At 34.9% G+C, this 23,947-nt stretch overlaps 2 protein-coding genes across 6 annotated transcripts in view; both read left to right on the top strand.

Annotated features, from left to right (window-relative positions):
• The first annotated feature begins 5,258 nt into the window (after positions 1 to 5,258).
• LOC131928118 (uncharacterized) lies at positions 5,259 to 20,857 on the top strand. Of its 5 annotated transcripts, none has more exons than XM_059284045.1 (21): positions 5,259 to 5,285; positions 7,894 to 8,172; positions 8,524 to 8,904; positions 9,026 to 9,137; positions 9,576 to 9,672; positions 9,971 to 10,043; positions 10,230 to 10,260; positions 10,432 to 10,564; positions 11,107 to 11,198; positions 11,629 to 11,717; positions 11,830 to 12,000; positions 12,132 to 12,311; positions 12,541 to 12,660; positions 13,098 to 13,209; positions 13,462 to 13,669; positions 14,034 to 14,218; positions 14,734 to 14,808; positions 14,990 to 15,076; positions 15,594 to 15,745; positions 15,990 to 18,226; positions 18,856 to 20,857. In XM_059284045.1, exons 2-21 carry the CDS (start codon positions 7,918 to 7,920, stop codon positions 19,106 to 19,108), a joined length of 5,043 nt encoding a protein of 1,680 aa, XP_059140028.1. In that variant the 5' UTR covers positions 5,259 to 5,285; positions 7,894 to 7,917; the 3' UTR covers positions 19,109 to 20,857. The 5 variants fall into 5 exon arrangements, with proteins under 5 accessions (XP_059140028.1, XP_059140030.1, XP_059140031.1 ...); XM_059284047.1 differs by having other exon boundaries at positions 5,282 to 5,341; XM_059284048.1 differs by lacking the exon at positions 5,259 to 5,285 and adding an exon at positions 5,297 to 5,355 and having other exon boundaries at positions 15,618 to 15,745.
• Positions 20,858 to 21,313: 456 nt separating this feature from the next.
• LOC131928124 (MYCBP-associated protein) overlaps positions 21,314 to 23,947 on the top strand; it is a 29,154-nt gene continuing 26,520 nt past the window's right edge. The window contains exon 1 of the mRNA XM_059284060.1: positions 21,314 to 21,514. Within this exon, the coding sequence (XP_059140043.1) occupies positions 21,457 to 21,514 (58 nt within the window). The 5' untranslated portion in view covers positions 21,314 to 21,456. The remainder of the gene's footprint in view (positions 21,515 to 23,947) is intronic.

Below are 23,947 nucleotides of genomic sequence, written 5' to 3'. Positions count from 1 at the left end.
CTCTTATGATTCACGATCGGATTTCGTCATTGTGGACGATACAACTATTAAGGAGGGTTCGATGATTGCGCATATGAAACTGGTGGGGTTCGGTACTCCAAAAAGTTAAGAACCACTGCTTTAGAATGTATTTTATAGAAGGCGCAAGCCTTATTTGGTCTACTTTTGGTCGTGTCTTTAGAACAATTTCGATAATAGTAGGCCAATTTTGAATTATCAGTTAGGTTGAACAAAGTAATAATTAGTACAATATACTAATTTTCTTCTCTCTTAAAATTTTGGCAAAGAGTGTCGCTTCCCATCCACCCGCTCCGACAGTGCTATTTTACTGATCGGATAGCGATACAAGAATCCGTTATATTTATTTCTCTTTAATGCAGTGATCCAGGCAAGATGTAATGCAATCAAGTAAAAGTATCTGATCTATCCCGATCAAGTTGAGAGAATCTTAAGAATCGTACAAAGAAGTAGTCGCATTATTACTTAGCAAAACTGGGTAGTGAAATCGTACATTTAGTGTTAATACAATTGATTTCTTTTCTAAGTGTTAAAAGAGTTATCTAGCAACCGATCCAGTACAAATCCTGCGATTTTTGTTAGAGAAAAAGTGCCCCACCATCTTGGACAAAAATGGTAGAGCTGATTTTAAACGTCACTAACTCTTTTTTATGTTACACAATCGTTGAAATGCGCTTTAGTTCAATGGGTTTCTTTTCTGAGTGATATCGGTTATTTATTCCTTAATCCGGTGTGAATTTTCCTATTTTAGTCTTCGAAAAAGCGCCCCCCCCCCCTCTCCATCTAGGAAAGCTGGAAAGCGGTTTTTTCAGGACACTGTTTCTTAAAGATATACGTTTTACAGTTACACAATCAAGGTAGAAAACAGTTAAATCAGTATGTAAAGGCTCTCAGCCGTTAAATTTCTTTACGTTGACTATTTATATATCAAAACTGCAGCTTAAAATGAGCTTTTAATTTTTTTTGGCGCCCCCTAGGGTCGGCGCCCGGGGCGGCCGCCCTCCCCGCCCTCCCCTAGCTACGCCTCTGAATACAAGTGGGGCGCATTTGCTGTCACTTTCTTAAAATAAAGAGGATAAAATTATTATAACTATAAACATTAGTTATCTAAATTTCAAAATACAAAACATTCGACATTTACGCTTCAACGAATTTGAATAGGCTAAGTACGAAAGCAACTATTGTAGCTTCCTACAATGGACATTACATGATTACCCCCCCCCCCCCCCCCCCACGGTCATAATTACCAAGCCACCGCTTAATTAAGAGTTTAATATTTACAACAAAATCAAAATTTAATTTTTACAAACATGAATAAAAATAAAGGTCAATCCTGAAGTTGATGTCTGCTTACATGTCACAAACAATTGTTAAAAATCCGATAACTGGTGTTCAACTGGCTGTCCGTCTGACCGATGCTCAATTTGTGGAAATGATGTCCTGAGAGAGAACATTGATACAGCGCCAATAAACAACTCTCAAATTTATCAAGAGTTGCTGCATTTCGTTGACATTTTCTGGTCACATTTTATTTTGAAGCAAAGACATAGCGAATAGCACGATCCCTTGTATTTATATATGACTGCGCTGAACATATTTCTGATCAAATCATATACCAGATACATCCCTAACCTTAAACCTACCCCAACCTACCCTTAAACTATCCCTGTCGTATCTCTAATCAAAGGAGCGGATGTCCTGCTATAGTTTCTTTGCGACGAGTATTTTGAAAGGAGGGTAATAGCTCCGAGTATTAATGACAGGGCTACATGGGGGGGGGGGGGGGGGGTTAATGTCCTATTCAGTGTTTCTTCCAGACCTTTTTCTCCGGGGGGGGGGACTTGAAATTTTCGGGGGGTGGGGGCGGTAGACTTTCTTCGGGGGGGGGGGGGGGGGGCGGACACTGTTAAAAGTATATATTTTCCATATAAATTATATAAATTTCATTTCGTTCGGGGGGGGGGGGGGGGCGGTAGAATTTTTTCGGCTCGCCCCTCCCCTCCCCCCCCCCCCCGAAGAGATGCCTGGAAGAAACTCTGGTCCTATTCCCAAGAATAGCGGATGCATTGCAAAAGTTATGTTAAACTTGTTTCAAAGATGTAGTCTGTCTTTTTATTTAGGCCCAAATAGATTGTTACAGTGGCGTAGAGAGGGGTGAGCTATAAGTTATAACTCCTCCAATTGAACACCCTTTATTAAACATTTTGAGTGTCATAATACTAAAAAAGTGCGTACGGGTTACCAAATAGGCTATATGTAGTAGATTGAGAAAGTAACAGCTGTATTACTGTTACTCTCTCAATCCTTTCCCCAGCTACAAGGCCTATTTGGTAACCCGTTCACACTTTTTTTTTTTAAAACGGCAAATAGGCTTTTATTTATTCTGATTCCTGTCTACTGGGTAGATTACATCAAAAAATCTTCCTCATTATTTTTTTTTCCATTTTTTTTTGTGTGGGTTTAAGTCTATTGTAAAAGTTCCCTTTTCTAACCTGACGGTCTATAGGGCAAGTGAAATAGAGTTCACTTGTTTCTGTGACCTCGGCATATGAAGAGATAGTCTAGTCATCACTATGCCCAGCCGCCTTTTCTTTCCCTAACGTGAGTTAGGTACCCGTCAGAGTTGGGTGGACGTTGAAGGGCTTTTTATTCTAGTATTTTCTTTACTGTATTCTTCGTATTTACAACGGTGGCGGTAAATATTTGATGTCGTATCTTTAACGTAGCAATGAGCTTTGAGAAATATTCGGTACGTGTCCTTGTTCACTATTGCTCCTTATATTCGCTTACAACCCCACCTAGATCGATTGATCTAGATAAAGCCTTTATATAATATATAATTGATTGATTAGTCCTCTTTGCTCCTTATGGAGCATAGGGCCTCCACCATTTCCTTCCATTTCTTCCTATCCTCGGCTATTAATTTTGACATCTCCCAAGACATCCCTATTGGCTTCAGTTCTTCAAGAAGGCTCCGCCTCCAGGTCTGTCTTGGGCGCCCTCTCATTATATTACATATTATATTTACATGTTCATAATATATAATAAATAGGCCCTATACATGCAAAAAAACTCGCACCTCTCCCATGACCTCCTGGCTACGTCACTGGGTTGTTGGTCTACATTTCTTGCACTGGTCCGGCTGGTCCACGTCTTTCTGGGAAGGCACCCCAGACAAATACGAGACTTTAATCCTACGTATCGGACTACTTCGACTAACAAAACAAGACAAGCATTTCTAAGGTCTGTAACTATTACAGGCATCCCGCCTGCTTACTAAAATAAACCGGGAGTGATCTCCCCTAAACTTTCTCGAATATTCTTATATAAAACAACAGGGGATGGGAACTCGGGATATAGATCTAGTTATGATTTTTAATCCATTTTAAATACTTAAACTTTTTAAAATAGAATAGAATCTCATAGAAAAAAAGTATTGCGCACCAAGCGAACGCCGAATAAAGATGTTCATAATGGTGCGCAATATTATTAGTACTTTATAAATTTAGATGCGTTTTTGAGAAATCGGAAATAGCGTAAATTAGTACTTCCCGTCAACGGAAATTACTCATAATTTAACAGAAGGTAGAGAATTCTGAAATAGTACTCAAGTTATAGGCTTTTGAAAAATTCAAAGTAGAAAAAGTACCACTTCCGGTTATCGGAAACCGCTCAAAAGTTGTTACGGATCTACGATTTTGATAAAATACTTATATATGAAATTTCATCAACCTAGCTGTAACGGTACTCAAGTTATCGTGTTTACACACACACACACACACACACACACACACACACACACACACACACACACACACACACACACACACACACAGACACACACGCACAGACACACAGACATACGGACAAGATTGCAAAATTATGTTTTTCCGTATCAGTGAGGTGTAAAACGTCGAGATTTGTAAAAATCTCGATTTTTTTTGCACGATTACAATACTTTCTCTATACTACGTATATACGAGAAAGTAAAAATTACAATTGGTCTGAATACATTACGGTATCACAGTACATGTTTTCCCAAATGTTCATACCAGGTCTGAGGGAGGTGGGGTGGGGATGGACTCATTCAAGTCCGACCATCGCCAGTCACCGTAGGTCAAACCAGGCGACCGTACTACTCTTCCCTGCACACAACTAGGTGTGACACTACGCAGGGGCGTAGCGAGGGGGGGCGGGGGGTGCGGACCGCACCGGGTGACACCATTTAGGGGGGTGACACCAAGGCATAAAAATAGCAAAATATATAGAGAAAAACTCGAGGGGGGGGGCAAATCGAAAGTTTGAGGGGTGGGGGTGCAAATCGAAAATTTGAAAGTTTGTCCCTGGGAAGGGTCTCCTATGCCTCGGGGGAGGGGGGGACACCCGACCTCGCTACGCCACTGACACTACGTCTTCATATCGAGTTACGGCCTAAGTTCATTGTAACAATCAACAACGAACGGCGAACTTTGACCTGATAACTAGCTTTTTCTAATATAATTCAGCTAAGAATTCCTTACCCCTCTGAGACCACAGCCCGGCAATGCAAAACTAAAGACTCTTTTGTAGGCCATGGCATATAACCCCCCTCTCTTCCGGCATGTCCCCCCCCCCAATGTTTCTTCCAGACTTTTTCCTCCGGGGGGGGGGGGGGTCTCTTGAAAAAAAATTGGGGGGGGGGGGGGGGCGGTAGACTTTCCTCGGGGGGGGGGGGGCGGACACTGTTAAAAGTAAATATTTTCTATATAAATTTCATTTCGTTCGGGGGGCCCGAAGAGATGCATGGAAGAAACTCTGCCCCCCCCCCCCAACTGTCTCCCCGCCCGGCAATTCCACCCATTAATACATTAGTTGCGTTTGTTGAGTCAGTCATTCCCTTGGATTTATCTGGTAAAAGCATAGATCTAAATTCCATTTCGTTTGGGGGGGGGGGCAGTAGACTTTCTTCGCCCTCCCCCCCCCCTCGAAGAGATGCCTGGAAGAAACTCTGGACACTGTCCATTTAGCATATTCTCTAGTCTACGCCTAGATATTACTCTTTTTCCCTTTATTACTTCAAACTTTTATTTTTCAAAAAGAAGACAACATAAAAAACAATGTATCCTTAAAAAATAAAACATTCGAAGAGATGTCATGGAAAGGCGCACATTTTATTTACCATTATTTTTAATTACTGGTGGCTTTAATGAAAATATAAAGGAAATAAAAAGGTCATTTATCTTCGGTACGTTTTCTGCTGAATATCACGTGACAAAATGTACGCCAAGGTAAGAGACAAAGGGTTATCTTCCCTAGAGAGCTTTAATTTTTATTGAATTTCCAGGTAGCTGCAATTCTGTATGTGTTAGCCAACAAACTATTATGTACACATCCCTTTTAATTACTCTAGGGTGTCTAGTTATTAATTTCTGCTCTATCTTTCTTTGTTTGCGATCGGTATTACACACATGCAGTCAAAGCTTTAGGCTATTGGCGCCATCTTTTTTTCAGGAACTGCAACTTTAGATATCACCTTATTAAAAATAAACACTAGATCTAGAATCTAGATCTAGATCTAGTACTCTAGGACTCTAGCTAGGAGTGTCTACTTTATCTAGATCTAGAATCTAGTAGTCTAGGTCTAGTTTAGGCTTAGTTAGGCCCGAGCAAATGTAAATTTAAAGGTAATTTGTAATATTCTAATCAATAGGCCTAACTGCAATTTTGAATTTATTATTTTTTGGTAATCTATCGTTTTGGGTACGTAAAATCGCCCGCGACTTGTAATGTGAAAAGCAGGTGACTCCTTAGATTTTAATAATTATTTCACATTTTGAGGAGGATTTATGTTTTTTTAAAATACTAAAATGACTAAAATGTTTCATTTATGTAGGCCTACCTGGTTTTAAACAATTGAATTAAAACTTTTTACTAATAAATGAAGACTGGCGATGTTTCCACCAGATGCAACCATACTCATTTACTATAGTTATAGCAGCCATCTTGTTTTATTTTTATAAACTTATAGCGCGAGATTCAGGGGGAAGCCACTCTATTTTACAAATGGCTGCTGTTTATATAGCAAATCTTGCTCGCTGACACTGCTGTTTAAAGTTAACTTCTGGCCTATATTGATATATTTAGCCATTGACTTAGGTTTATTATTCATTTATCTATAATATTTGACACAAACATATCACAATACACTTCTATTAAAGCCTTGACGATGAGGTAACGTTTTCGTACATTAATAGCCGCGGGCGATTTTACTTACCCAAAACAATAGATTACCTATTTTTTTTACTAAACAGATAGAATGATAGATGATAGAATTATTAGAATGATGGTAGATCTTAACTGAACTGGATTCTGGATCAATGGACACCAGCGAGTTAACCAGATTCCTTCCATAATGTTGTTGACATGGAATAAAAACATGCTTTTTATATTTAGACCATAAAAAAATAAAAACTTAGGCCTAAGCCTAAATATAATTTAGAAATTTTATATTTTTAGAATAAATGCTAGGCCTATAAAAGTTGCAAAGCCAGAGAACTTGAAAATAATTTCTATTTATTTTCATCAAGCCTAAGTTATAACAGAATGTTTCACTTTCGTAAGACAAATATTGATTGGCTGTACAGTAACTTAGTGATCGATAACTATTTGTTTACAAAACTTTGAAGATCAAGTTTTTAAATAACAATGCAAATTTAAACCCCATGACCTAGTTTTTCTATTTTAAGCTTACAATGTGTACGATAAAATTTATGGCGGCCTATCGAATAGCAGGATGCCATTGTTTATGTCGCCATTACACGTGAAAACCAAATTGTTTTTGCTATTTTTAAATTTTTATTTAGTTACCGAAAATATTAAAAACATCAGATACATCCAATCTTTAGTAAAGTCCGAAAAAAAACAGACAGGCAGGATTTTATAATCATATTAATTGTAACTACGCCGTGCATGATTTTTAAATTAATTTATGGACCTCTCAAATACCTTTGAGACTTTTCTTGCTGGCGTCCATTGATTCAATCAATCAATGGAGTTTAATAAACTTTAGGCCTAATCACTTTAATCAGTTTAATTAAAAAGTGTGAGTGTGTCTCACTTGTTTCAGTTGTTGCCTTTTGTTGGTGAGCGGTTAGTGAAGTTTTTGTGTACGTACAAACATTTTGTACTTAGCTTAAGTTTAAGGCTAGGGCTTAGGCTTACTGTCGGCTTAGTACTTGTAGATCTAGATCTAGATTTCTAGTAAGTTTAGTTTACTAAGTTTACTGTTGACATTTGTGTTATTAAAAAATTACTTATTTCATGTTCACTTCCCTCAATTTAGAGTTTTAAGTTACACTATAGACACTACTTAGCCTACATACTATACTAATTTTACTATGAAGTGCGTCTTAATAAAATTAGTATTAGTCCTACACCAAGACAAACAATATTATTACCTTTTTTGCAGCTTTTGGACCCATTTTGGTTTAGTTCAATTTTGAGTTTTTCTCCACGGTTAGACAAAATTATGTCACACACCTGTGGTGTTTGGAAATTTAGTGATGCTCTCAGTTTTCCAACATAGTGAATGGGTTCAAGTAGTATTACTTCTGAGTAGTATTACTTCTGGTACAGTCTCAGAGTGTTATTTTAAAACTACGTAAAACTGGTTGCTTTTTTGGGGGGGGAATGTTCAATGTTGGCATTTTTTGAGGGATTTTGTGACAAAGGATATTAAAAAAATAATTATACCAATCAAGATTTCTCTTGCTAATTTAGTAATATAAATAAGTGATTTAAAATTTTGTGTAAAATATTCTTATCTTTTAATAAAGATGGGTTTGATATTTTTGGCTTTAAAGTTGTTTGTATTAAAATATAAAATATTGATTTCAGGTAGTTTTTCATCCATGAAAAAACATGCCCAGAGAAATCAAAACTCCGCTGCGATATGTAACGGATATAACTTCACCACCTGTAGTACGAACAGGTAAAAGAGGTCGGCCGCGGACTGTAAATGTTGAACCTAAAGCAACCCCACCACCAAAGAAACCCACTGCAGATCCTCCTGTTGTGATTGTTGATGATGATGATGATGTTGAAATTCTTGAAACACAAAAACCCGGTAAACGGAAAAAAAGTGACGACGATCCTGACTGGGGATCTGGAAAAAGGGTTTGTACTTAATGTATAAAACATGTTAAAGTAGTTGTAATTAATATAATGCACAATGTCCTGTTGCATTTACTTTCCTTAACATAGGTTAGGTACCCATAAAAAATGGGTGGAATCAGGGTATTCTTTGTACTCTATGCCTGGTTCTGAACTCAAGACTTTCGGGCCAGCAGTTGTAGACTCTGCAATCCATCCTTAAGCTCTAGCACTGGCCTTAAGCCATGACTTGAGCTAAATTTTATCACAGAAAAACATAACGTTAACATCAGTTATTGTTGCTATTATTATTACATTATGATATGATAATAGAATTTAAATGTGTATCTTGTCTTTTTTATTTTGCTTACTTAGGCTGGACCAGGCAGACCCAAAAGCAAACCAAAACCAGTCACTCCTACTGCTCCAGGCAAACAGGAAACACCAAAAACACCAGTTATTTCATCTTTGAAAAAAAATCCCTCTACACCAGTTGTTTCATCTACCAAAAAAACTCCTGTTGCATCTACACCAGTCATTTCAACTACAAAAAGAACTCCTGTTGCATCTACACCAGTCATTTCAACTACAAAAAGAACTCCTGTTGCATCTACACCAGTCATTTCAACTACAAAAAGAACTCCTGTTGCATCCACTCCAGTTGTAGCATCTACAAAAAAAACTCCCTCTGTATCTGAGGCTACTATTGTTGAATTGTTTATGGAATGTCGAGATGAGCCTCTTAGTGCCATTCAGGTAAAAAGTAAACTTTTTTTTTCTGTTTAAATGTTAAATGTAAGTACAAGTTAAGAATTTACTAATATAATAAAATCACAACAACCGTTGTGTCATGCATAAGTTGTCATATGTATTGTAGGTTAAGACAGCCAAGAGAGAACAAGCTCTTTATGAACAGTCCCTAAATCTTGTTAAGGCAGCCAGAGAAGGTCGTCTTGTTTTCCTGCCAGATGGGGCCACCAAAATACTTGGTCTGTGTGATATTTTAATTCTTAATCAAAAATAAGTGTAGATCTCTAATTATTGAGTTATTGTAACATTGTTCAATTTAGATAAATGTATCAGATTCAAATACTAATGTTTTTAAAATATTGTATGTAAAATATAGTATCAGTTTAATAATTGGAAACTTGACAAAAATCAAAATTTTAAAACTGTGTTTAAAATAGTATCCTGTTTATACATGATTTGTTGATGGGGATATATAGATGGGTTCATCTGTTACTGTATCCATTCCATTAAATTAAAGCCTGAAGTGGCCTGAAATCTCCAACTTAAACCTTGTTTAAGGTTTAATTTGTTGGAAAAATCCAATAATTTTAAAAACAAATGTCTTCATTTTATTGCCAATGACTAATAAAATAAGTTCTAGGTTGATCTTATTTAAAACTTGAAATTTTATTTTGTAGACAAGCCTTTCTCGATGGTTCACACCCCCCAAACTCCAGCACCAATCGCTGTACCCTCACACGCTCATTTACCTCCTCAAATACATAGTCAAATCAGGTATGTCATCAAAACATGAGTTTCTGGCAAATTCTTATAAACACTGCATGCTGCTTTATCAGTTTTATGTGCTTGTTTGCTAAATCTCAGGCAGAACTGACAGACATCGACACTCTAAACCTAATCCTTAGTCTAACTATATATCTTTTCTGTCTTAGGCTGACTAGGAAGTGAACACATTTTCCATGTTAGATAGCATTTTGTTTTAATAACTCATTGTTAATAGCTTGCTTGTAAGTAAAATTAGTTTTTAGTATGCTAACAGCAGTTCTAAAATTCAATTCATTAACTATCACAGCAGTGCCAACCGTCCTGTATCGCCTGATGTTATAATTCTAGATGAACAACCACCACCCCGAATTCAGGACTCAGTAAGCTTACAAACTATCACTTATGACCTTTTAGAGAGACAGATAATGCACATTTTGTTAGTTTGCTTATTGTGCACTTTTTAGAAAGGCAAATAGAACACATTTTTAAAGTTAAAAGAAATAAACTGGCTGATTTAAAATTTATAATGTGATTACTGACTTAAAAATGTTTTTTTAAAATTTCAGCCTCATACTGGAAAGACTGCTCCACTTGCAGGTAAAGTATTAGAAATAATTTTTTTTATATCTGATCAGCATTATGTATTTTATGCTAATTAATATAGTCTGCATTAATGTTATTACTTTAACTTTTTAAAGAATATAATTGTTAGTAGTGTTTAACTTTGTTTTTATTAGGCCTTTTAGTAATGAAAAAAAATATTTACAGATTGGCAGAACTCAACACTGCAACAAAAGCTGTCTCAGCCTGTGAATACATTACGCAAAAGTACTCAGATTGTACCAAAGACAATGACCTCAGTCCATGCTAAAGCTCAGTCAGATGCCTTAGCTTATTTGAGGTAAATTATAGTGATAATTTATTGTTGTTAATCAGACTAACATTTTTTTTAACAATACTTTATTTTATTTGTGGTATATTGTAATGCCATTGTATTTTTGTGAACCGGACTAACTCTCTTTTTGAAAAATACTTAATTTTTTTTGGGGTATTATAGCGCCAAAGTATATTTATTTCGACTAAAATCTGTTTAAAAAAATATTTAAATTTAAGTGAACACAATATTATAAATTATATTTAGTCCACTTGAGTGTCATAATATTTTTGTATATTGGACTAATAGTTTGATTTAAATAATTATACTGAATGCAATCTTGAAAAATCTTTTTTTTTTGTTAGACAAAATCTAAAATTTTTTATCATTGATGATAGCTCCTTCACCTGCCATGTTTTTAATAAATTGATTGTCAAACCAACTTGTTATTGTACAGTACATATGTAATAATACAAAGAGCAGTTAGTATACACTTAGTAATAAAAAGTATTGAGTTATTATTTTCTGGCCTTTAAAGTGATTTTTCATCTGTTCATTTTTAACTTCAGGCAACAGATGCAGCAACAGGCTTTAGCTAGAGCTGAATCAGAGCCACTAAAAAAGAAGGCAAGAAAGCAAGCACAGCTAGAAGATGAAAGTGGTATGTTTCTTTTATTTTTTATTTTATTTTCCTTTCCACTTTCCTGCCCCATTTGTGCCCAAGTAGAGTTCATCTGCTCCAGAAACCTTCGCATATGAAGGGATAGTTTGGTCAGCAGTATGCCCAGCCGCCTTTGTTTCCCTAATGTGAGTTAGTTACCCATCAGAGCTGGGTGGACTCAGGGACGTTCCACTTATTTGATCCCGGATTTGAACTCGAGACTGTTGGGTTAGCAGTCTAGCTCTCTACCGTTAGGCCACGCTGTCCCCTAATGTTTATGATACCAATGTTTATCCTTTTAATATTGTAATTGTTACTATGTTAATATGCTTATTAAACACAAACATATTATCATACTTATCCTTAATGTTTATTATCAGAACTGAAAACTTTTTTTATAGATTATTTTTTGATTTAATTGGTTCAACAGGAAATTGGGTGCCACTGGATGAATATTATTATGGAAAGATGGAAGGTGATCCAACTTATCATGAGCAGAAAGGAGAACTTAGATTTAAAGTAGGTTTTTTTTTATTATTCTAAAAAAATACTCAAAATTTGCATATTAATTCAAATTTAAACCAAGACCGTCACTTTATAAGTAAAAATTAATTTTGTTTGTATCTTTCAGTGTTGGTATTGTAATAAAATGCTGTACAACAATGTGGCTGCCATGATGCATATACAAGGGCACATTGACTCTGAGAGACAGGTCAACCTTGACCTCAGTGACCTTACACAGTGTAAACACTGCTACAAACAGTTTGACACACCTTTTGAAATGCAGACCCACATAGAGAAGGTAAGCAAAAGTAATTAAACTATGATTATAAATATAATTTAGTGTTTATTTAATAAGTTAAAATAGATTGTGCTGGTCTTAAAATATCCTCATTTGGCTGCTTTAAAATTAAACATTTTTTGTTATACCAGGTTCATATGAATAACACCAATGTCCTGCTTTGCCGTATTTGTGAGAAAGACCATGACAACCGCCATGGTTTGACTGACCACATGAGGCGGCACCACAACGCCTGTGAGATGCCCTACATCTGTCAGCTGTGCAAGTTCAGATCCTCAATGTACAGTGATGTGGTTGATCACTTTAAAAAGGTACGTCATTATTTTAAATCAAACGGCAAATTTTTTTCTACAATAAAGCTAAATTATATGGATACTGTATCGTTAAAGTATTTTTTTTTAACAAATAAGATTGTATATAGTACCAAGGCTATAATTATTAGCCTTTAATTATTAGCTCAATAATTTAATATAATTTTTGGTACGCTTTGATAACCAAAGTTATTATCAATTACTTATCATTACATTTTTTTTTCAACAGAAACATAACAGCTCTGAGTCTCTGTTGTGCTTGTACTGTCTGCGGGTGTTCCGTGTACGATTTGTTAGTCAAGGCTGGGGTCAGACAACCATTTATTATAATCATCTCATGAAACATCAGGTGATTCACTGGGCCTTTTATTTGAATTGAGCAGCAAAGCCTGTATTTTCTAATTCTTTGGCTGCTTCATTTTACTTACTTGAGTTACAAACAGTCGTATATAGCCAATTATTTTAATAAGTATTAGCCAATTATTTTAAAGGGTATACTTTATGTCAAATATTTAAAAATTAATGAAATTATAATCAATGTTTTGAAATAAATCTAATTTTTTTAAAATGTTGATTGAAAGATAACTGTACAGAATCATTAAGCGTCCAGAAAAACTGAATAATACTGTTGAGTAGGTTGAATAATTTGTTTTTAATAAAATCACTGCCACAAAGAAGTTCAAAGTAAAAGTTTTTAGAGCCAATCAAGAATTTTAACATGTAAAGAATTTAAGCAATTTGAATCAATTTAGGAACTAATGGCTGACTTGTCATGGTTAATTTCAGATAAAAAATAGCATCAAGAAGTGTCAACTTTGCAAGCTTATTTTTGTGAATTCTGGTGATCTCAAAGTACATCGCAAGACTGATCATATGCCCAACCAGAAAGGTGTAATTGGTAAGAGCTTGAGTGTTTTTTTTTAATTATTTTACATTTTTTAAATGCTTGGGGCATTAACCATTCTACTGCCTCATGCAATCCCTCTGCTTTATAGTTTTATAATTTTTACCCTTGGCACAATTTTAAAAAAATGCCCTTGACTTGTTTATTGTTTTACTTCTAAAGTACCAAGATATAGTTGCCTGAATTTAACCAATGGCAAAGTTGTAAATAATCATCCCTGATGTATTACCTCTTTCTCTTACTCAGGAATTAACGCAAAATACACGACGCCTCACCAAGTGATGATTAAAGTAACAGAAAAGTCGGTCAACGACAGATTGACATGTGGCATCAAGTCACTGAATGTTCCAGCCGTGAAGAAGATCCTGGACCATAAGCTCAGCTTCCCTCAAAATGTCTACAAGGTGAAATGTATAGAATGCAAGATGCTTATGGGAATACCAGACCACTACAAGTAAGATATTGTTATCTGCTTCCTTATCTAAAATGGAATCACCAGTTTTTAACTATTATCTCATTATTATTGTACCATCTATATTTACCAGTTTTAACCTATCTTCCAAAATTTATCATATTATCTATATTTACCAGTTTGCCTAAAGAAAATTGTATCAATAACCATCCACTGTACTTGCCTAACATTCTAGAGTTATTAAAACAAAGTATGGCTTCTAAATCTTATTAAACTTTAAAGAACTCATTTAACCTTAAAATGATATTTATTAGAATTTACTACGAATAAAAAAATAAAATAAAACTATTTTTTCTTACACAAATCACAAAAACAACCAAGAAATAATTGTTTACCTTAATTTCAGGAAATTTATCCAGTGCTCAATGTGTAGATTTGCTACAAGCTGCTCATTTGCATATGCAAATCATATGATGGGATTTCACTCAGGACAGTTAACAGCAGCAGCCTCTCACACGCCAACTGAAGGAAAGCTAGACGAACCTCTATATTGTTTGTGTGGCTTTGTCAGTAGTTATGGCAATAGAATAGGTATGACACAAAAATAACCATATTTTTTTTTTACGGCTTGCTTTGTAACACACTCTGGCTACAATATTATGTATTGTTTCTTTCCTCTCTGAAAGAATTGTTTTATTTTTTTCTTAAAAATACACTGATATTGCAGCTAGGTTTTGGAAGTTTGGGTATTTGGGTAAATGCAAGAAAGTAGGGCCTGGGAGTAATATTATCAAGTACTCTTAATTTATATATGGCTTTTTTTTCTATAACTTATTGTAAAAGAGCCTTTTGCACATAAAATCCTTTTGCACATAAAATCCTTTTGCACATAAAATCCTTTTGGTGTGTGCAAAGATAAATACTTAAAATCTTTTATGATGCGTGTAAAGATAAATATTTATTTAGTGGAATTAAATCACCTAAGTCAAACAATCAGGTGAAACTGTGCCTACATATCTACTGCACATTATAGCATTTCTTTTTAATAAAGTTTTGTTTTAGAGTAATAAGCAGTTCATTGTAATGATGTCAATATAATCTTTCAGCAAATCATCTAGTCGCATGTTCCAAAAGCTCTTGTAGTAAAGATCAACCCCCACCTTCAGCAGCTGAGGAATTTGGTAATAATTTTTTCGATGTTGTGTTACCTTATTATATCATGTCCCAATTGTATTTTACACTAGTTTAGTTTATGTTGTGTTACTTTATTGTATCATGTACCATTGATATCGTACTTTAGATTAGTTAATGTACTTCACTGTAAAACTCATTGGTTGGTTTTCATATACTTGTATTTAATAGGGCAAGAGTTACAGGACCCTAGAAAAAAACCAGATGCATCATTGCTTGATGTCTTGGGTCTAATAAAAAAGGATTCTCTCCCTTCAAGTCAGTTCTATCACCATCTGGTTTATACTTTACCTCTGCATTTTTTTTACATTATAAAAATTGAGATACAGAAATTTAGAAGTTGTTTAAATTTCTGTATTGGGTTATGGTAAAAAAAAAAATTAACATTTAGTGCTTATAATTGTTATGTCTTTAGTGGAGCTTATCTTTATTTGCGCACATATCTTTTTGTTGTTCACTAAAAGATGGTGCTCTTTTTTGAAAAAAGATATTAGTCTTTATAATACGTGTCATCTAAATATAAATATACAAAACATATTTTAAGAAAATTTTGTTCCTCTAACTACCTTTTTATTTTTAACTTTACTTTGTTTTGTTTTTTTAAAATAACATTGGAAATAGTATTCAAAAAGGAATAATTTATTTTAATTATTATTTTTCCTATTATAAAGTTATTTATTTGCACTCTAGTTTATCTTTCATATTGAAAGCTAAATTAAAGTGCTTCAGCTATTCATTACTAGTAAGGATTTTTAAAACTCATAATAATTAAAAGGATTCCAACTTCTTTTAAACTTAGGGCAGCGCTATGATTCACCACCACCCGAGCCAGTTGACATGCCTGACGTGGCAGGGTTAGAATATCTACCAAAAAGACCATCATTACTGAAAGATGCCAAAAAGAAAACGTTCAAAAATATTTTAAAGGTAGAGTTTTCATGTGTGATTTTATTGGTATTAGAGGCTTATTTTTTGCTAATATTAACACTATCCCATACCCTACCCTAACTATAGCTTTACTGTTACCATAATCCTGAACCTGATAGTCATACACCGAGGACAGAACTACAAAATAGCGTAGTTTTGTATACAATTTTGCTACTTGTCCTTTTTTTATTGATTTATCATATAGTGTTTTGCTTATCTTAAATAAATTTACATTATTTTCCAGGAAGGAAATAATTTTGAAGAACAAGACAAAGCTGAATCTTCCTTTGAAGATAAAAAAGATGTATCAGTAGACAGCAGTATAGGGCAGGACTCTACTAGAGACGATAACTTTAATGAAGACTCTTTCCAGGGAGATAACTCTAATACCAGTATTTTAAGAAGCAGTTCACCGAAGGATGAAAAGACTAAAGATGAAAAAGATAGTGACTTGGTTAAACCTGATTGTACTATAGACAGTGATAATGTGCCGAGTAGGTTTAAAGACACTAGAGATGAATCTGAGCCAGATAAATTAAATTCAGAATCTTCACTTGATCAAGTTATACCACAAGATAGAATTGAAGATATAGATGACCAGTCTAGTAGTAGTTTTGTAGATAATGTTAAAACTTCTGATGATGTAGAAGAAAAGCCATTTACCTTGTCTATACCACCGTTGTCTGAGGTGGATGAAACCACTTCGACAAAGCCAGTAGAAAATGAACTTAATGTTTTGAAACCAAGGGAAACTACTCAAATCTTGGAAGTAACTCAGAAACATGATTTAGTTGAAAATAAAGCAGAGGGCATTGAGAAAAACAGGGGTGACTGTGATCTAGTCAGCTCACAAGAGGTGGTGCAGGTACAAGGTATTGCATTGGATGGGAGTGGAGATTCTAATTGGTGTGTTCAGCCAGGGAAGCAGGTAGACTCAGAACCTATGGACACGGCTGATGCTGTATTGGAGGCAAACACTGAGGATACACCCATCAGTAAAAACCAACCTGGACCAAGTGAAGTAGACAGCAGACAGTTTGACACAAGGGAAGATTTAGAGGACAGTGTCCAAGATGATCTGCCCCCTGTCCTGGAGGAAAACTCTACATACAATGTTGACACGGAGGACTTTGACTCGGAGGTGCCCGTACTTTCTCTGGAAGAAAACGTCAGCATTGGAAATTTAGACACACAGAGTTTTAAAGAAGCTGAGGACCTAGATTTGGAAGAAAATGAAAACCCAGCAAACCTTAATGCAGAGAGTGTCAATGATACTGATGAACCTGTAGTAGAAGAAAACATAAATAACACAAACTTTGCTAGTGTGAATGAAAACAATGAACAGACTTTGGAAAGCATGAATCAAAGCTTAGCTGATACTTCTGATAACTCCTCTGATAAGGAAGACGAACCTGAAAAGGACAATAATGGAGAAAAAGTGTGGGGAAAAGCTACCGGTGGCTTTGCAAACATTCCAATATCTCCTAAGGAAACAGATTTAGTCAAGGATGAGTTTGATGATGTCGCTGCGGGTAAACAAGAAAATGTTGTCCTAGGCCTCAGGAGTAGCAGCTGTGCTGCTCTCCCATTGGTCGGCGAGTACGACACTGACGACACACAGGTTGAGCTGGAGAAGGAGAAGCTGAGCCCGGAGGACAACACTAAGGACAGCAGCTCAGAGTCTAAAACCTCTGTGGACTTTTACGAGAGTGAGTCTTCTAGTTTTAAAACCTTGTTTGAAGCTGATCAAACGCAGGACAAGGACTTGGAGCTGGAGAAGGACATTCTACCGCTGGCAGCTACCAGTGAAGAGCTGGAATCTGTTCCCAGCGCCGGGGACGACTACCTCTCCTCCGACTCCAACCAAAAGCAAGACGTCGACCAGTCCGGCTTCTCAAACATCTTTGAGTCTTCACAGTCTCAGCAGATCACTGCCCCTGTGTCCCCATCAGCCTTCAACAACACCAACAACATTGACATGACCGTACCCATGACTGATTCCATTGGGGAGGGCAGCAGTGATGCTAGAGATTGGACTATCAACTACACATCTACCCAGGACACTCTGCCTGCCTCCAGCATCACTGAATCTGTTGAGGGTGAAAATCTTTTCTCCAGGCAGAGCTTTCTCTCTCAAGGTATTCCGGAAATGCCTGTAGTGGATTATCAAACCGAGGAAGCCGTTGTTGAAGAAACTCCACCTACTCATGATATGGAACTCAGCAGTCAGACATCTGAGTTACCTGTTACACCCGAGCTCACTGCTAGTCAGACAGAGCTTCAAGGTGTGCCGGCCACGTCGTCCAGTTCTAGAGAATCTAATGTCCAGGATAAAGACAGATCTGCTTCTTCAGGTGATCGGGACCGGAGGTCAAGGTCACGTGACCGCCACAGAGACCAGAGGTCCCGCTCTAGAGACAGGCACAGGGAGCGTGACAGACACAGGGACGATAGAGATCGTCAGCGTGATAGATATGACAGGTGGGTTGAGCTTAACATAACACTTGCTTGACTTAGTGATAGTGTAAAACCTGTTATAATAGTCAGGTTACATCATGTCAGCTAATTACTTTACTAAAATAAATCTTAATAACCTTATTGTTGGTATTTGTGGTTATCTTAAGCTAATCTTAAGATATGACAGGTGGGTTGAGCTTAACATAACACTTGCTTGACTTGGTGATAGTGTAAAGTAAATTATAGAAAACCTGTATGTATAAGTCAGGTTACATCATGTCAGCCTAATTACTTTACTAAAATAAATCTTAATAATCTTATTGTTGGTATTTGTGGTTATCTGTGGTTGTACCGCCTTAAGTTGTTAAGGTAAAAGTTCTATATCATTCCAACATGGTTAAATGTGTGTCTTAATATAACCCAGAGGCTAATCATGACTTACTAGGACAGATCAGTTTTGCCTGCTAACATGAAAAAACCTCACTTTGCATTACCAGAGCTAACATGAAAAGCCTCAGTTTGCATTACATTACATCCCTAGCTTTTTTGTTTACTTGCTGCTTAAAATAGGATATTTCAGTCAGTGGCATCTTACATGATTTTTTTCCATTAATACCCAACAGCTATTACATTAAAATAACTTTTTTTAATAGGGAACGAGACAGAGATCGCTATAGGGACAGAAGTCGTGAAAGAGATAGAAGCCGTGAGAGAGACCGATACAGAGATAGGAGTCGAGACAGAGATCGAGGGCGTGATCGAAGCAGAGACAGGGATCGTAGTAGAGACAGAGTGAGAAGCAGGGATAGAGACCAAGGCAGGAGCAGAGATAGAGACAGAAGAAGTAGAGACAGAAGCCGAGATAGAGATTACAAAAGATACAGAGATGATAGGAGATACAGATAAAACCAAGATTGAAAAAAAATATAATGAAGATATGATCAAAATATTTTTAGAACATGTTAGGATATACAGATAAAAAATGGCATGGAGATAAAAAAAAAATTACTGTTTTGTATATAGATTTACTGTGTATTGCATGTACATTTTTATTTCTTCAGTGATAACATGAACATCAAGTGATACCATACAGTAAAACTCTATTTACATAAATTTTTATGATGTGTGAACAATGACACATTTCAACCTTTCAAATTTCTGAGAAATGGCTTTTCTGGTTGAAAGGAAGCATTTTTTGTTTGCTTTTTTTTTAAATAATAAAATTGGTTTTTGTCCCCCCTTAACAAAGGAAATAAAATTTGCAATCTGCAACTTTTTTAGTTTGCAACATAAACAAAAATTGTAATTCATTAGTGGAATTTACAGCCCAGTCTTTTAATATTTAATGATAAATCATCTTTAAATTTTAAAATATTTTCCCAATTTATGTACATGAGAATTTTTTAAATTTCTCAAAACATGTACCCATAACTTTGGTCAGTATTAATGGACAGTCTATGCAGGTGAGTTGCTGTAAAAAATTATAAACAGTCATGATAATTAGCATACATTAACAAAATTACATTGAAAAAATGTTTTAAGCTGGTGCTTTTATTATAGATGATGCTGTTGTAGCCGTCTTGTGGCAAAATAAACAAATTTCTAAGCCTCAATTAAAGGTAAATGTTTGATCGTTAAATTGTTTTTATTGCCACTAAGATTACACTATCTGAACAATTTTTGCAGAGACCTGTGGAGTGATGCTGCAGTAATCTGTAGTATTGTAATACACAGGGGGTTAGGTCTAATTTGTTAGCAAATTATATTAGTTTGTAGTTAACTAAATAATAACGCCACTTTTTAAAGATTTTATTATTGGTATGGAAACATAAAGAATGCCGATTTTATACAATCATTTATATGTGTGTATACATACATATATATAATGTATATATATATAATGTCTTAAGTGTTAACAACACACATCACTCCCCAATTAAATGAATGTTGTAAAAAGTTGTAGTGATTCACATTGTAGTAATGCACTTTCTGCCAATGTGTACAAGGTGTCAGCGTGTGTCTGTTATTATCATCACCCTTTCTGAAATCAAACCACTCATTTTCAAGACACATAAATTTGTGCATATTCACTCATTTTTTTGTAACATGTTGTTATGAATACATATTTTTGTTAAGAAAAAAACTGATGTTCCTAGTTATGCTCTATCGTAGCTTCAAATAAATCATACCTACATTGGTGCGTTTTTTTTTTCAACTTTTCTAAAACTTGAATAGAATTCGTTTAATTTTTGGAAAATTATTTTTAAAAAATTATTTTTGAAATTATCATAATTGTTCATTCCCTTTTGTTTTATTATGCATATTTTTTTGTTTTATGAATATGTATCAGAGCTGTACAGACAATTGGATAATGTTTTAACCTACAATGTTGTGTATCTGGTCTAGGATGTACCATCCTCTGTGTTCACAGTTTCAAATGTCATAATCCTGTTGTCATTATTTTTACACACACGGTTTTTATTTAGTTGATTCATATACAACAGTGGCCTTCACAAGTTTGTGTGTCATGCTGTAAAAGCACATCAAGAAGTTCTCTTGATTTAGTTATTAAAACTATTGAATAGATGTTCATTGAATGATGATACGATAATACATGTTGAAATAAGGAGTGTACAATTAAAGTGATTATTGATGTTACTGCTTTTGTTTGTTTTCCTTAATTTGTGTTTATTGCTGTCATTAACATTTGTGCGCTGCTTTTAATTAAGCTAAATGCAAGCAGATAAGCTAAGCAAAATGTGAAGACATTTTCAAAATAAACAAAAAAATTAAAACTGCTTTTTGATAAATATATGATACATTTATTTTTATCCAACTAAATACTGAAGTCAAAAGTCAATACTTGTACAGCTGTATAAATTCATAGAATATCAAAAATAGCTTTATAAATATTGCCAATATTACTTTTAGCTAAAAACTTTGGTTTATTTTATAGCTATGTTTTGTTCATGAATAATAATAAAAGTAAAATATTTCTTTATTATTAATACAATTTAATGAGGTTAATTTTAACATAAGACAAAAGGGAGATAACAAACTATTGATTTCAGAAAAACATTTATTATAATCACCTCCCTTACATCGTCTCATAGCGACAGTTGTTAAGAAATAGCAAGATGGCGACTTTCTATTTTCATTTTCACGAGTAAGATGATACTTTTTATAATTGGTGCTTCTGAAACTTTACGAGGGTAATCAAACGTGACTTAGATCTAGACATATATCCTTCAACAATGAGTAGTAAATTGGCTGTTAAGCCTAAAGGAAAGGATTCACGTCCCAAATCTTCAGGTAAGTATTTAGTATTTAGTAATTAATTAGTATGTATTTATTAATTTATTTTAATAATTTAAATTATTAATAATATTGTTAGGCTATTCAATTTATAATATATTTAATATAATATATATATTAAAATATTAATAATTTGTGCTTTGTAGTTTTTATTTGGCCTAATATAAAAATTTGAAGTCTACAACTTATTATATAATTAAAAACAAAAATGTAGGCCCTAATCAATATTAATATTATTAACCAGAGCCGGCGTTAGGGGGTGGCGAACGGGGCGGTCGCCATAGGCCCCGCGCTTGAAGGGGCCCCGCGCTTCAGCAATGTCATTGTTTTCTGAATTAGTTCGTAAACTTAAAAAAAAATTGTTGCTGAATTCAATTGGGAAAAACTAAATGGTGGAATGCTGACGTTGTTGATTATTATAACTGAGGCCACGGTTGATGTTGGTGAGTCCCACCTGAACTGGGACAGGCCGTAATTCGATACAAAAATAGTGTCACGCCTACTCTTTGTGTAGGGTACGGTCGCCTGGCATTTGACCTGAGCTGACTGGAGATGGCGGTCGAGAATTAGCCCACGACATAAAGTGATACCCTATTGTATGTGGACCGATGAAGACGTCCTTTTAGTGAGCAGACGGGATGTCTATAGTAGACAGTTAGTGACCTGATGAACTCTAGTCCTGACTTTCTTGTTGTAGATGTCGTATAATGTCGTATATGTACAGTGTTTCTTCCAGACTTTTTTCTCCAAGGGGGGAGGGGGGGGGGCACTTGAAATTTTCGGGGAGGGGGGCGGTAGATTTTCTTCGGGGGGGGGGGGGGGGCGGACACTGTTAAAAGTATATATTTTCTCTATAAATTATATAAATTTCATTTCGTTTTCGGGGGGGGGGGGGGGGGGGGGCTACTCTATATGTAGGCCTACTTGTCTTAGTATAACAAAATTAACATTCAGCTGCGTGCAGAGGGGTGGGAGGAGGGCGACGAGGAGGGGGGGGGGGCTTAGGATCTATATCAGGCGGCATTAAACAGAGTGATTTATTATTATTTTTTGGAAGAAAGTTAAAACTGTTGTTATGTTGTGTCACCTTAAGGATTCACCCCTTCAATAATTAAGACAATAATGATTTTGGTTTTAAAATATTGTATGAATTCTAAACAAATTTTGAAGTCTATACTGTTTTGATACATCAGGCCGAGTTCGCTGTATTGTAAACTTTATTTTCCTAATTATGCGGCACGTGATTAAATTTTCTTAAGTGATTTGGTATGAATTACATAACTGTTAAAAGTGATTTAATATCTTAGTAAAGGAAAAAAAAAACTACGAACATTGGGTTAATACATGGAAGAGATAAAAATATGTTATTATAGTGGAAAGTTTGACATTAGCTTATAAACTCCAAAACATTGTACATCACATTATATAGGCCTTTATGTATGTATATATATATATATATATATATATATATATATATATATATATATATATATATATATATATACATATATATAATGGAAAGGCCCCGCGTGGATGGTTGGCCCTAGGCCCCACGTATTCCTAACGCCGGCACTGATATTAACTATTAACACAAGAATCAATTAGTATTTAATAATAATGTAAAAATATTTTTAAATAAGATAATAATTTTAAAATTATTAATTTAATTTAAAAACATGAAAATCAATTTGAATAATTTAATTAGGCCCATTGGTTGATTAAAGTTAAAAATTAAATTAAATCTCTAAATTTTAAAATACATTTTTAGTCTAATAATAAATAAGAATAATTTTTTTATTTAGCTAATAAACAGAAAAAATTATAAAATAGCAAAAATTTGTATTTATTTAAAAAATTAGGGCGGTGTAGCGAGTGTGGTCCTCAGAATGTCAGAAAGTGTGACAGCACACTTTTGCATCTTTGAAAATAATTTTAAACTAAATTTTTGCAGTTAATTTGTTTTTTAATTAGACTTTTTGTAAAATGTATTAAAAATTAATCAACATTCCAAAAAATATTTTAGCAAAACATGGCTTTACAAAATTGCAAAAATTGTAATTTAAAAGGAGAGGGGTCGTAAGACTGATGTGTTAAGTTATTTTGGGTGGCGAGTGTGGATCTAACATTTTGTATATTTGAACTGGAGGGTATGTAAAAATCATCCCAAAAAGGCATGTCATCATTTATCGGTGATCCCTAAACAGCAATTTTTGCTTAATCCTAACCTGTATAGTGACATTAGATAAAATAAATGCTCCTGGACCAAGAAATAGCACTTTTCTCATGTCAAGTTAAAGCAATATGGCATTATCATGCTAGTGTCACTTTCACTGCTCTTAGTTGCAAAATTGTGAATATTATAAAACCGCAATTGTTCTTCAATAAGTTATGGAGTAATGTATGTATGTGTATGCAAATGCCCACTAGGCC

Source organism: Physella acuta, unplaced genomic scaffold, assembly GCF_028476545.2.
Source record: "Physella acuta isolate Inbredline_101_S28 unplaced genomic scaffold, ASM2847654v3 ptg001465l, whole genome shotgun sequence".
Lineage (NCBI taxonomy): Eukaryota > Metazoa > Mollusca > Gastropoda > Physidae > Physella > Physella acuta.
The sequence above is the reverse complement of the archived record's forward strand: the minus strand, read 5'-3'. Positions and strand labels throughout refer to the sequence as shown.

Coding starts and splice junctions, on each gene's coding strand:
- LOC131928118 (XM_059284045.1), top strand. CDS start 7,918: ATGCCCAGAGAAATCAAAACTCCGCTGCGATATGTAACGGATATAACT. Junction 11,199..11,628: donor ACAGCTAGAAGATGAAAGTG/GTATGTTTCTTT, acceptor TTGGTTCAACAG/GAAATTGGGTGCCACTGGAT. Junction 15,746..15,989: donor CGTTCAAAAATATTTTAAAG/GTAGAGTTTTCA, acceptor ATTATTTTCCAG/GAAGGAAATAATTTTGAAGA.